At 41.9% G+C, this 13,844-nt stretch overlaps 1 protein-coding gene across 7 annotated transcripts in view; it reads right to left on the reverse strand.

Moving 5' to 3' along the window:
* Positions 1-1,917: 1,917 nt before the first annotated feature.
* The window catches only part of LOC142408474 (SAM and SH3 domain-containing protein 1-like), a 584,518-nt gene continuing 572,591 nt past the window's right edge, over positions 1,918-13,844 (reverse strand). For all 7 annotated transcript variants that reach the window (XM_075499035.1, XM_075499034.1, XM_075499037.1 and 4 more), the window contains 3 exons: positions 9,039-10,177; positions 6,581-6,712; positions 1,918-5,757 (listed from right to left, as the gene is read on the reverse strand). In XM_075499035.1, coding sequence (XP_075355150.1) covers positions 5,497-5,757; positions 6,581-6,712; positions 9,039-10,177 — 1,532 coding nt within the window. In that variant the 3' untranslated portion in view covers positions 1,918-5,496. The remainder of the gene's footprint in view (positions 5,758-6,580; positions 6,713-9,038; positions 10,178-13,844) is intronic.

The raw sequence follows: 13,844 nt of genomic DNA on the forward strand, positions 1-13,844 counted from the left end.
TGTGTGTAAAAATTTTTCTTCTGCATGGAGACAGGCCCAAACCCCCTGGAAAGATAGAATGTCAGTAATACCAGAGCTTTGGGGTCAGGGCTTGAACATCACCAGTACGCTTAACATTTGTAAGCACAGTCATGCAGGCACAAGTTCAGCATAAACTAACAGTGTTGCAGAATTGAAGGGAAAAAAAAAATTATGTCCATTCCTACAATGAAAGGCTGCAGTACCTGCAAAAGGGCAAGCTTAAGGGCTAGTAAGACTTTTGCTTTATATTACTTCCTGAATGTTACATGATTAACCTTGAGCAGTCTCACGAGGTAGCTCTGGTGGTATATGTAACATTACATTCATAGCTTTTAAGTCTCCGTGGGCTTACATATGTGAACCTCCCGCTCAGGCATAAAGTTTCTTTTTATAAGTATTAGTAGCAAGAATTTTAACACGTTTCTCCCATGTCTCTTTTTCTGGTGCAAGCACTTCCTTGTGGAGAGAGAACTTTTAGAATAAGGATAGGTATGGATGTGTCGGAGGTGGCGGTGTTCGGTTTTGGCAGCGGCTATGATGGTTAGCACACATTTGGATCAAACGCACTAGCAAAACGCTGAGAGCAATAGATTGGGAGCAGCTGCAATCCTGGACCATAGCAGTCTTGGAAGGGAAGCAATACTCCTTCCAGCTGCAGAAATGGCAAGCGCTCTGGCTTTTCATCTTGTGCAGTGTTTGTTTTGTTTTTATTTCTGTTTTGTTACTTGAGAGACTCTTGGAAACAGCCTGTATTTGAGCCAGCTACAGTCCCTAGGGGCTGGCGGAACGCTCTCCTCTAGCCAGCAGAGCAGTGCCCTCTGGTGCACAAGCACAGCAGTGGCCTGGTCCTCAGCTGAACCAAAAGATATTAATAGCGGAGAAAAATTAAAAGCTCACATCTGACACGATACCTCATTCCCACGAACTGTTTGCCACGTTGTACAGTTCTGATGGGAGCGTTGCCTGAGGGGATCCAAAGATTCAGCTGTCTGGATCCAACCCAAACGACAGATTTTTTTTGTTTTCTCTTTATGTCATTTCCAGAGTTAAGCTTCTGGTTAACGACAACTAACGCAGGCACAGTCCACCCTTGTTACTTAGGGCTAAATCCACCAAGGATTAACTTCTAGCTGTGGTGCACTGTTGCCATGTGGACCCGCCAGCACCCTGTTAGGTAGCTAAGCATACCCATTAATTACACAGCAAATTGAACTAGACCAACAAATGCAACACACTAAGCAAGAAGTCACTCAAGTGAGCTAGAAGGAAGTGCCAAGAGTCATGTCCTAAGGCTCCTTTGCCCTAAAACCTGGACATTGGCATCTTATTACAGACTGCAGCCATTACCTGACTGCTCAGGAGTCACAGCTGCCCTCTCCAGAATGAGAGACCTCACCAGCCCAATGAAGCGGAGCTGCATTTGAAAACCAGGTTGGAAATCCCTCCTTGCAGGCAAGAGCTGCAACTACAACTCCAGAGCATTGTACTCGTATGCTCTTTCTCTGGTTCCACCACTTTTTAATTATTCCATTGCAAAGTGGAAAAGCTCCCAAGGGGAGACCTGGGAGACCTCTCGCGCACATCTTCCTGAGCCCGGCAGCTGGACATTCATTGGATATAAGAGACAAAGTTTGGACAGTGATGATTCACATCCCACGCACTCACATTGTGAGGGCTGCTTCTAGTCCTGGATTATCAGGGCTTTTAATCTTTTTTTTTTTAACCTTTTTCTCCTGCTGTAGATATGTCTGGAGAGTGCTTACAAGGTGAGAAACTACAGGCTTGATAAGCTGGAGGGAGAAGGCCTGGGATACAAGGAAAGAAATTAAATAGCTGGACACTGCTACCAGACCAGTAAATAGAAGATCTGTTAGCTACATTAAAAACAACCAAAAAAAGAGAGACCAAGGAAATTTATTTACTTTTTATCTATGAACAGTATGACATATAATTATAGACAAGTTTTGATACATAGGAAAACCCTTTTGTCAACCATTTTTTTTGCTAAATGAAACAGCACAATAATCTTTACACATTCATATTTTGTTGTTTTTTTTTCTTTTTTCTTTACAATAAACAGCTTTCTTGGGTTGAAGCAAACTGCAGGACATATTGAGTACTGGTATATTACAGCTACTTACATCATTTAAGAACAGCAAATGGAGAAAAATAAGTTATTTAAATATTGATTTCATATACAGAAAGTGCAACTTTGTTAGTTGTTACATAACTTGCTTGACAGTTTTGATTCCCCAGAGGGTGTCAATTAAAGATAAAAGTATCTTGGACCAAAAGTATTATTTATTCTAAAAATAATACAGTACAACTGCACAGCTGTGACTTGGTGAATCGACCACTATTGCTGCTCTTAGAGTTTGAATAATGCAATGTTTAATGCTTCTGATCATGCTCCCAGTTTGCATTCAAAGCCAGGCTCATAACAGAGCACAGGGAACTATGGGCATCATGGCCACCTGGGTAGTAACAGAGGGTTATCGATCGAAGCTTACGGTTATGATGGCATTCGGTAATATTTTGGGCTTGCTGCTTCTATTGATAAATAGCTGTTTGAGTTACAACGGTACAATGGATAGATACTTAATATCGCTAGCCTGAGCAGAGCAGATGAGGATTGCAGCAGCAGGTTTCTTTCGTGCTTCCCAAGAGTCACGAGCGAACTTTTGCTTAGAGCACTGAATGGTTGCAAGAAAATGTAAGAGGTTATGGCTCTCATACCACACCACCTCACCTGCTCGGGGAACGCCACAGGTCACTGAAACCACAGCAGGGAAGCTCAACACTGAGAAGCTTAAGGCTTTTTTAGATTAAAATATAAACTAAAATTGTAATTCAAGTAAGACCACAGAGCCAGTCTTAAAAAGAAAAACAAAGCAACTATTAAAACTCACAAATCTCAAACTGCTCACTCTAGTCCTGATGGGTGTCATTTGGTTTCCCTGGGCTACATAACCATTTAAAAATCATGGATTTACAAAGAGCGTTTGGCACACAGGTTCAGCTTATTCCCGTAATTCTTCTGTTATTAAGAGAGGGGAAAGTAATTAACACGGGAGAGCTTTATTATGTGACTTGCCTTCCCTGCAACACGAGGAAATTTGTTTCCTTTTTTATTGCATTTAGCCGGCTTGGACTTTTCCCTTGCTCCAATATACCTGCTGTCTACTTACTTCTACTCAGCTCTGGCCTCTGCCAGCAATCCCAGGAAGTCTCAATACTCTTTCCATCTCCTGCTTACTGATAGTCACCATGTAAGCCTCAGAGAGGAAGAACAGACAAATCATCATTATTAAAAAGACATTGAATTTTTTTTTCCAAATTTTTTTCTTTTTTTAGATTTTCACCAGCTGTGCAAAAATCTATGCTGTATGTTTCCTGATGCTGTCATATTAGAACGTACTGATTATCCACACACCAAGGAGAACATTACAGAAAAAGATCTGGACAAGGTTTGCTTGAGAACAATTTCAAGTTACATCAGTGAATTCGTTGCCTTCACATGATGGTATGCAGTAGACAGTGGTGAAATCTGAAACAAAAAGTAAACCTAAAACCTATCAATTCTACCAGGAGCCAAATGAATTATTGTCTGTAGTAAAATGTATAGTTCATCTGAGTTAAAGCATGGCCATGTAAGGACCATATATAGTAAGAAATCATGGAATAACCATAATTTTTCATTCATCAATCTGAGAGCATTTTACCAGGGAAAGGGTCATTAGCTCAACATGAGGCTGGGATAACTGAGGTACCAAATAGCGAAGTGCCTTGTCTGGTTTTATACAGTAAGTTGATGTCAGAACTGATATTGGAAACAGCCACACATCCTGGCCTGGGCCCTGGTTTCTATAGTATCTCCCTTTACCTGCCAGAGTAAGCTTGCTCTGTCTTCCATGGAGCGTTTGCGCTACAAGAAGCTGAAGGACAGCCCACACAGAGACCCCAAAGAAAAAGCTAGTTATGTGCTATTCATGATAATCTGTATTTGGTATATAAAATGTGTACCCATATAGAAAAATAAAATCTGTCATTAGCCACATATGCGAATGGAATGTTTTACATGGATTTAGGCAGAAAAATATCATTACATCATGAAAAAATGGTTCACCACATATGCCAGAACAATGCTCTCTTCCAATGAGAGGTAACATTAACACACAGTCATGAGGGATATCAACTGTTGTAAAATCACAGTGTACTTCATAAGACTATATAGGATTTTTTTTTCATCCATGCAATGGAGTTACTGGATCTGATGATTTCTATGGGACACAATTTGCTTTTTTGATGCATTTTATCTCCCACAAGTGAATTTTCATTTGCAGAAACCCACTGTTTAGAATCGATATGGTCAGGATACCAAGTCAAAGCTGCAGCATAATGATTGACAATATAACACAGTACACAGAATATGATTAAAATGAAAAGCAGTTACATATATACAAGGCAGTATATCTTGGAACAGTTTAGTAACAACAGTAAATGCAGACTGTAGTGAACAAGAAGTTAGCCTGACAACCAAACCTAGCATAACCTTGCATTTGTAAAAGCATCTCTACAACACAGAAGGTGTTATGATGAGGCATTTTATAGAAGCTACTTCAGCTGGAAATCACCCTAAGTGCAGCTTAAGGGTGACAGGTTGAAACAAGGCTTGGGAAACATGAATACAGGTAAGTGAACACTAGGTAACTGCTTAAAAGCTTATTTTAAGGCAAATAAAAAGCTGATTGCTAGAAAGCAGTTATAAAAATGACCTCAGCTCTGTACAAATAAAAGGAAGCTTTCTGACTCTCCGCAGGTTAGTTGCATTGGAGTGACAGAAATGGACCATACTGAAAACTAATTCCAGTCCATTAACTTTGGCCTAGCTAAAGGCTTTGTGGTGTATTGGGACCTATACCAAGCAACAGCGAAGATGGCTGGGGGTGGGGTGGGTGTTGTGTTTAGTTCTAGACTACTAAAATAAACAAAGGCATTTGCCAAACAGCTTCTACTGGAATTTGCACCTTGACTTGTACCTGGTCTTTAGGACTGACTCCAGGTACCTGGAACCTAGATGTACAGAAGACCCCCAACCTAAGGAGTTGTCCATAGAAAGAGGGCCTATTACTAGTATTACTTTCACAAACTTGAGGAAAATGTGCAAGGGTCCCTTAATTCTGTGAAGCTGTCTGATTCTCAGGCCAACCCTGTGCACTTTATGAAGTAAGAATACTTTACAGGGGAGTGATGGGGGAGGGAAGTACCACATCTATGTTACCTGGTGGTTGCTTCTCTTCTCCTTCAGTTGCCAAAGACAGCAATAGAAACATTTCATATCCTTTGAAGAAGATATCTGCCTGTCCTTGGGAGCCACTTCCTTGATCCCTTTAGCTATGTGAAGTAATTACAGCAATATTGGTGCAGGAAGAAGCAGTGAATTCTCGACCAGGCAATGCCACACTACGGAGCATGTTAAATTGCCTCTGGATCAAGAGGTTTGAAGAGTCTTGCCGCTGCCAGGAGCTTGCTTATGTGCCTTTCCTCTGTGATGCCAGCTTCTTGAAGGCAAGTTTGTGACAGAGAAGGCACTTTGCTCAGTGTGTTGAATCCTGCTTCTGTGAGCAGGCTGGAATACATAGGTAGACCAATGGAAATCAGCCAGTCAGATACAGAGGTGATAAGTCCTGGGGATACAGGTTTTCGGCAAATTTCAGTGAGCCCTCCACTTGGAATCTGGACAGTAAAGAAAAAAAAAGAAAAGAACCCTTAATGTTAAACATAACTGCTTGTTTTACAGCAAGTCTTTAGTTTTTTTTTCCAAACTGGTAGAATTTCATAGCAGATGTTTCAACTTCTCTCACATCACATTTGTCAGTATGAGTGCAGTGTGGGTTGAAAGGCTAAGATCACTTGGCACAGGAGCAACAGCAAAAATGTTGGCAATGCAGATGCAGTGGGCAGTATCCAGCTGCTTGGGCAACCATCAAGTGCCATGCTGAATTAGTTTGAGCTCAGTAAAAAATACCCAGTGACAAGACTTTCTGGGGTGATCCATTTAACTTCTCAGTAAGGCAAGAGAATACCGATTTTGTGTATTACCTCCTCAGACAGACCAAGTTCTCTTATAAAAAGCCATGAAAGCTTTTGACGGTTTCTTCCTCCTGCTTTTGCTAAGGAGAAGTGGGCAACAGTATAGTTTAAGAAATAAAAACAGAGTGTAAAACCTTTCAGATTTCAATACAGAAGCATTTGATACATGCCACCCTTAGTGAGCAAGTCTCTGTTACCACTGCTTGCAGTCTGCTTAGACTTTCAAGACTATTATTCAGTCAAGAGAGAGGGCTATCCACTCTCTTTTCAGCTACTAACTGTCCTCCTTTGGGAGAGGGGGAAATATCTCCTGCCCCTGTAGTACCCCTATGTACATTGTACCTGCTGGGTGAACACAGGGAGCACTGTTGTACCAGGACTTCGCACATATCTCCCTTTACCAGTAGTCAGTCCTTTTTAAAAGTCTGCTCATAAATAATAAAATTGGCTTTATGGAAATACTCACTGCCATGCGATGCTGCTTCCTCAGCTGCTTTACCCGGATTTGGTCCATGTTTGTGGCAACATCCTTTTCAGGCTGGTCTAAGTCTTCAGAGTACCTCTGTACCAAAGCCTCAGGAATGCCACAGCGACCATGCTGAATGTTCCCAGCCAGACACAAAGGAGAGAGGATAGATGAACGAAGTGTATCAATACAGACCAATCAATGCAAACACAAAGAGAAGTGCAGGATGGGAACAAGAAGGAGCTTTCCTTGAGATTCCATGAAAACTGAAAAAAGCCATTCCTAAAGGAAGGACTGGACCTTAGGACTCCTTCCTTCCCAAAAAGATGTCCTAATCACTATGCTATTAATTCAGATTTTCTTGGAAGCATAAAATCTAATCATGACTTCCTTTTTCAGCTCTACTTCCCCACACTAGCAGAGAAAGAGACATTTCCCTCCTTTATTGGATGGGGGGGAACATTGCCACCAAGGATGAGGAAAAGGCTGAGGTACTTAATGCCTTCTTTGCCTCAGTCTTCAATAGTCAGACCAGTTATCCCCAGGGTAGTCAGCCCCCTGAGCTGGAAGACAGGGACGGAGAGCAGAATAAACCCCCATAATCCAGGAGGAAGCAGTTAACGACCTGCTACACCACCTGGACACTCACAAGTCTATGGGGCTGGATGGGATCCACCCAAGAGTACCGAGGGAGCTGGCAGAGGAGCTTGCCAAGCCACCCTCCATCATTTATCAGCAGTCCTAGTTAACAGGGGAGGTCCCAGATGACTGGAGGCTTGCCAATGTGATGCCTCTCTACAAGAAGGGCCGGAAGAAGGAACCGGGGAACTACAGGCCTGTCAGCCTGACCTCGGTACCGGGGAAAATTATGGAGCGGTTCATCTTGAGTGCGCTCAACAGGCATGTGCAGGCCAACCAGGGGATCAGGCCCAGCCAGCACAGGTTCAGGAAAGGCAGGTCCTGCTTGACCAACCTGATCTCCTTCTACGACCAGGTGACCCACCTAGTGGATGAGGGAAAGGCTGTAGACATTATTGACCTGGACTCTAGTAAAGCCTTTGACACTGTCTCCCACAGCACTCTCCTAGAGAAGCTGGCTGCTCATGGCTTAGGCAGGCGTACTCTTCGCTGGGTAAAAAACTGGCTGGATGGCCTAGCCCAGAGAGTTGTGGTGAATGGAATTAAATCCAGTTGGCAACCGGTCACAAGTGGTGTTCCCCAGGGCTCAGTTTTGGGGCCAGCCTTGTTTAATATCTTTACCAATGATCTGGACGAAGGGATTGAATGTGCCCTCAATAAGTTTGCACAGGACACCAAGTTGGGCAGGAGTGCTGATCTGCTTAAGGGTAGGAAGGCTCTGCAGAGGGACCTGGACAGGCTGGATCGATGGGCCAAGGCCAATTGTATGAGGTTCAACAAGGCTAAGTGCTGTGTCCCGCACTTGGGTCACAACAGCCCCATGCAATGCTACAGGCTTGGGGAAGAGTGGCTGGAAAGCTGCCCAGCAGAAAAGGACCTGGGGGTGTTGGTCGACAGGTGCCTGAATATGAGCCAGCAGTGTGCCCAGGTGGCCAAGAAAGCCAACAGCATCCTGGCTTGTATCAGGAATAGTGTGGCCAGCAGGAGTAGGGAAGTGATCGTGCCCCTGTACTCGGCACCGATGAGGCCGCACCTCAAATACTGTGTTCAGTTTTGGGCCCCTCACTACAAGAGGGACATTGAGGTGCTGGAGCGTGTGCAGAGAAGGGCAACGAAGCTGGTGAAGGGTCTGGAGCACAAGTCTTATGAGGAGCAGCTGAGGGAACTGGGGTTGTTTAGCCTGGAGAAAAGGAGGCTGAGGGGAGACCTTATCACTCTCTACAACTACCTGAAAGGAGGTTGTAGAGAGGTGGGGGTCGGTCTCTTCTCCCAAGTAACTAGTGATAGGACAAGAGGAAATGGCCTCAAGTTGTGCCAGGGGATGTTCAGATTGGATATTAGGAAAAATTTCTTTACTGAAAGGCTGGTCAAGCATTGGAACAGGCTACCCAGAGAGGTGGTTGAGTCACCATCCCTGGAGGAGTTAAAAAAACGTGTAGATGTGGCACTTTGGGACATGGTTTAGTAGGCATGGAGGTGTTGGGTTGACCGTTGGACTAGATGATCTTAGAGGTCTTTTCCAACCTTAATGATTCTATGATTCTATGATTTCCATGCCCAGTGCCACCAAGGTACTAGTGGCCTGAAAAGATGAAGGTTCAGAATAAGTCTGGGAGTTCTCAGTTGTCCCACGACACAAGTTACTTTGGCGTAAGGCCTGATAGTAAAGACAAGCATAGCTATAGAATGTCTAATGTCTCAATGATTTATGGTTTATCTAGGCTTGTTACTCACAAAAATATAACAGATACAATAAATGAAAGACTATCCCTTGGAATGCTACCCGAATAAAAACGTTGAAGCCATGTCCTCCACTTACCTTGTCAGAGTATGGTTCTTCAGTAAGATCAATGTCTTCAGACTGCAACTTGTTTTCTATTACCATTTCCAGATCCATTCCCCTGCTACAAGAGACTTTCCTCACTGAAGCAGGACCTAGCTTTATCACATGCTGCTGAACACTAGCAGTCTCTGGGAGCTCCGACAGCCAGGGTGGCAGTGGGCTAGGAGGGGTACTGGGCTCCTGTTCAGAAGATGTCCTATGGACAGGTACTCCATGACAATCAATGGGAGTGGATGAGCTGGTCTTTTTTACTGGCAAGCATGGTACTTCTAGACTTGAGTGGTTCCCACTTGCCGTCATGGGAGGATGATATAATCCATTAGAAAGGCGTTCTCGGCATTTTTTGGCAGGGACAGGTGGTGGCTGAGAAGGATTTTTTGGTTGCATTCTTGCCTCATTTGTGCCTTTTTGCTCAGCTTCTAGACCTCCCTTGAGGACTGGAGCATAATCGGCCCGTGCAAGGTCATGAAAACCTTTACTTTGTATTTCCAGAGGCGTCCTTGTTGCAAGATGCGTCACTAAGGCAGGCTGAGCTTCACAGTTTTTCAGGGGGAACAGAGCAGGCTTTCCACCTGCAGTCTCCATTACAGAGCAGTCCAAGTCCTTAGCTCTCCCCTTCTGAGAACTAGCAGCTCCTTTACCCTGCTTAGCCATCAAGTCATCCACCATACAGCTGTCTCCGTGAGACTGAGGCGGCAGGGCAGAACCAGTTGCCTTTTTTGTTATATCCAGTGAATCCTGAGGAAAAGAACCTACTTCCTTGCTAGCGTCCTGTAGGTTAGTGTTGGATTCTCCCTGGAGATCATCCAGCGAGTGAGATCTTGGCCATGTATCTACACCCTGGGGGCCATCCAGAGTTTCATAGCTCCGACAGACAGCAACCGGTAAACTTCTACGGTTCTTCTTCAGACCTGTAACAGCTGGAGGTTTGACAGAGCTCTTCAGAGCACGATGCACACAACTTAACCGGCTTTCTTTTTCCCCTTGCTGTAGAGTTTCTATTGACTTGGTCAGTGGAAGCGTAGGATAATTCGATAGCTGGTTTCTGCTAAACTCCTTAAAGCTATGCTCACTTGCTGATTTTGAGGGCAGAAGACAGGTCCTTCGAGTTTTACCTAGAAGCAAATAAATCACAATCCACCATTACAAAAACCAATAAATCTGCAGTGTAAATAACAGATCACTTCTAAACACCTTTGAAACAAAGTGATTTACTCTCTTTTTGTTAACTCTAAATGTACAAGAACTCAGTGCCATTTTAAGCATATGAATTTGTCAGCTTCAGCTTTATTAATGAAGAACTGGTTAAATGTGACCACCTAAGGAAAATACATTTAAAATACTTAATATCCTTCCTACTCCCCAATTTGTAGAGATTTGAGGTCTGGCTCGTGTATTTCAGTGTAGAAATATCCTACAGTTAGAACTGATACCCTATACCCATTATATGAACTGGTTTGACCCCACACAGAAATAACTCAAAAGACCTACCATTTTTTTTTCTACTTTTCTAATTTGTTTAGGATATCAATAATTATGTTCACCTGCTAATGAAGTTTACTAGATTGCTCAGGAAAGCTTTTTTTTTTTAAAATAGTGCCAATAGTGTTATTTCATCTCTTCAATGAGCAGCAAACTATTTGCAATGGCAAACCAGAGAGCAAAAAAGTGTTGGAAGACTGGTTTTCCACCAATCTCTTTGTAAAATTACTTTTAGGGACAGCAGAGTTTTATGGCAAAACGTCTTATACTATGAGATGGAGAAGTGTTTCAAAAGAGAGTTTCAAGTGTGACTAACCTTAGTGTTATTCTCATGTCAGTGTGTTTTATCAAAGTGGATGGTCTTAGGAGATGTGGTGTTTTTTTATAACCACTTAAGACAAGATTACATGAATCAATATGAACCACATGTTCTTTGTAAGCTTTATTTTATATTTGAGATATGCGCCACTGATTTTAAACAGTGAAGTCCATCAAATCTGCTTGACAGAAAAATTCTGATTAAAGGGACTGAGCTCATTAGAGTATTCATTAGTACGAAATACAAGGTCATTTCTCAAATAGTGCATAGATTTTTTTTTTTTTTAACAAGACAGAAGTAAATTTGTCTCAAAGCAGGCGACCTCTCAAAATGACAGCGCATCCTGAACAGTTACTGTTTTCAGGGTGACAGGGATACTTTCCCCCATGTACAGTAAGCTTTCTAAAATCAGGATAGATAGATAAAGCTTGAAGTTTCTTTTTACAATTGGGGGGGGGGGAAACAAACAAAAAACAAAAAACCCCAAACCAACAGGTTTGGCTAAATGCTATCAAAAGTCTGCAATAATAGGCAATCAATAGCTGCCAATTAAAGGACCAGTTACTTTTAGAGATCTGAGAAGTTTTGCTAACTTCATTGGAACTAAATTAATCTGGAGTACTTTTAAGCAACACATACTTTCTTCTCATACAGCTGGCCTTCAAAGCTTTGTCCTGAAAGAAGCTCAATGCTTGGCTTTTGAATAATATACACTGCTCGCTTTGAATATGAATGAAAGAACCTGTTTAACCTAAAAGAGAAATAGCTTGCTTTCTCACTTTCTCTTGCCTCTTTCTCTGCTCAAGGAGTTTAAAAATCGAAGTATCCACAAAACTAGCAAAGAAAATGGAGGTTACATTTAAAGATAAATAAGGAAGACATTCCCCTCAAAAAAAGTTGGTTGCATTTACTGGTATGCCAGCAAGGTTATTCTATCTAAAATCAAGGTGTGCCTACAAGGATGAATGCAAGCATACAGAAACTCCTCTCTCAGAAGCTGTACAGTTCATAGTTCAACTCAAGCTAAACATTACCATTTCCCCAAAATGCTAATAAAGACACATCACACACTAAGTTGGCTCCCTTGCTACTACCTTGAGTTCAGGTAACTCAGAGAAGTAGCAGAAAGACTTCTCTGCCTGCACCTTTCCATGGAGCTAGGCCACCGCCTTCTGAAAATAACTTACAACCACATTAAAAAGACATATGTAAGATATGTTCCAGGCATTGTTTTAGTGCCTTCAGGCACTAATGTCAATATGTAATGAGTACGGAAAGGAGTGTTCTCTTTTCATTATTCATATTTGCTAGTACATGTCTGACTTGTGCAGTAATTCACCATATTGTCTGGGGCTTGCTGTCACTGCTCACATAACAAAATCCATGTACCTTCTTTTCAATCTGAAATATTGATCAGGGGTTATACTGGTTTTAGGAAAGCACACTCAGGAACCTCAATACTGAAAGAAAAGTTGTGAGAAATGCTACTAGTGTGCAATATAAGCTCTTACTGAGGCCATAAGGGTATCTAGTAAACAACATTTCATTTCTTTAGAAATGGGGTATGTCTGTGTAAAGCCAGTAGCCTGGGAATAGAAAAAAGAAGAAATGAAGAAGAGGAAAGAAGAAAAAACCAAGAAAAATGAGAAAATAAAAATTTTGGGAAAGTAAAATAAAATCTTTAGTTCATTCCAGCCCTGTTGTTTTGACCTTGTATGTTTTGCATAAAAATAACAAATGTGGAGAGAATGGGAGGAAGTTCAAAACATTTTGTCCATGTAACCGAATATGCAATCTTTAAGCTCTCTGCTTCAAAATGGTTTTTAAAAAGTGCTGGGTTCAATGCTACTGTTTTGTACAAAGGATGGGTTCAGAATGTAATTTCTCTTCCATAGATTTAAGTCAAGAGCAATATCAGGAGGGCAGCTGTGACTTCTCTTTTTCTAGCTATTCCTTCCCTCCTCCTGACTGCCAGGTGTAACTTCATCATGTTTCTGAGACATTAAGAAAGGAAGGCAATATATTTCCTGAAAAGAGACTTTAAAATATTTTTTTAAGTTGTTTTCATAAAGTGGAGAGCTATATATAGAACGTGCACAGATGTAACATTCCCTCCCTATCTCAGAAAAAGAAATGAAAAAACCTACAAGGGTTAAAGTGTATAGCTAGTAAGGTTTAAAACACATTTTTAATGTTAGCATTTTTGATAATAATTCATTCTTATGATTTCCTGGTACAGTTATGCAGTCTAATGCCTTTCATAGTGCCGTCAACCACAGTAGCATCTCCGATTTAAATGTGTGCAGAAGGACACAGGTGTCTGGGTGAAAACTAAGATAACAAAGGTGATCCTTACAGAAAACAAATGCAAAGTTTATATTGTTTCCAGGTTCAGTTCAAGCTACAGCCATACTTCAACTCTTTTGTCTAATATTATGGTGCAGGTTTTGTTAGGCATAGCACCGTCCACGTCTCATGATACTTCTTGTTATTAGAACACAGAGAAGGAGCTCTTCAATTCCCTGTCATCATCTGCCTCAGAAGAAAGGATATTATCTTGGGGAATATTTCCAGAGGTACCAAAGCTAGAGCAACAAATTTTCAGTGTTTCTCTTAGTACTTTTTCTGTATGGAAGATCGTCCGCAGAAATTTAAGTACTCAAAACCAGACACAGAATGCATTCAGTGGCCTGTCCAGATCCCAGATTTTAACAACTTAATTTTGGCATTGCTTTCTGTGGCTGTATTTTGCGTGCATTTCAAACAGCTCTGTTGACACAACAAAGATGATGGCACGGTAGACAATCCTAGCCTCATTACTTTTTTTACTGATTACAAACTAGTAGAAATGTACATTCCATTAGGCAATGTGGCCACCTGTTCTCTTGCTTCATTTTCTGAGTAATTAGCACTGAATGCTTACGTGCTTAGGATGCCTACTTGGCACTATGGAAATCTAGGCTTCAGTTTCTGAACAAACC

Source organism: Mycteria americana, chromosome 3, assembly GCF_035582795.1.
Source record: "Mycteria americana isolate JAX WOST 10 ecotype Jacksonville Zoo and Gardens chromosome 3, USCA_MyAme_1.0, whole genome shotgun sequence".
Lineage (NCBI taxonomy): Eukaryota > Metazoa > Chordata > Aves > Ciconiiformes > Ciconiidae > Mycteria > Mycteria americana.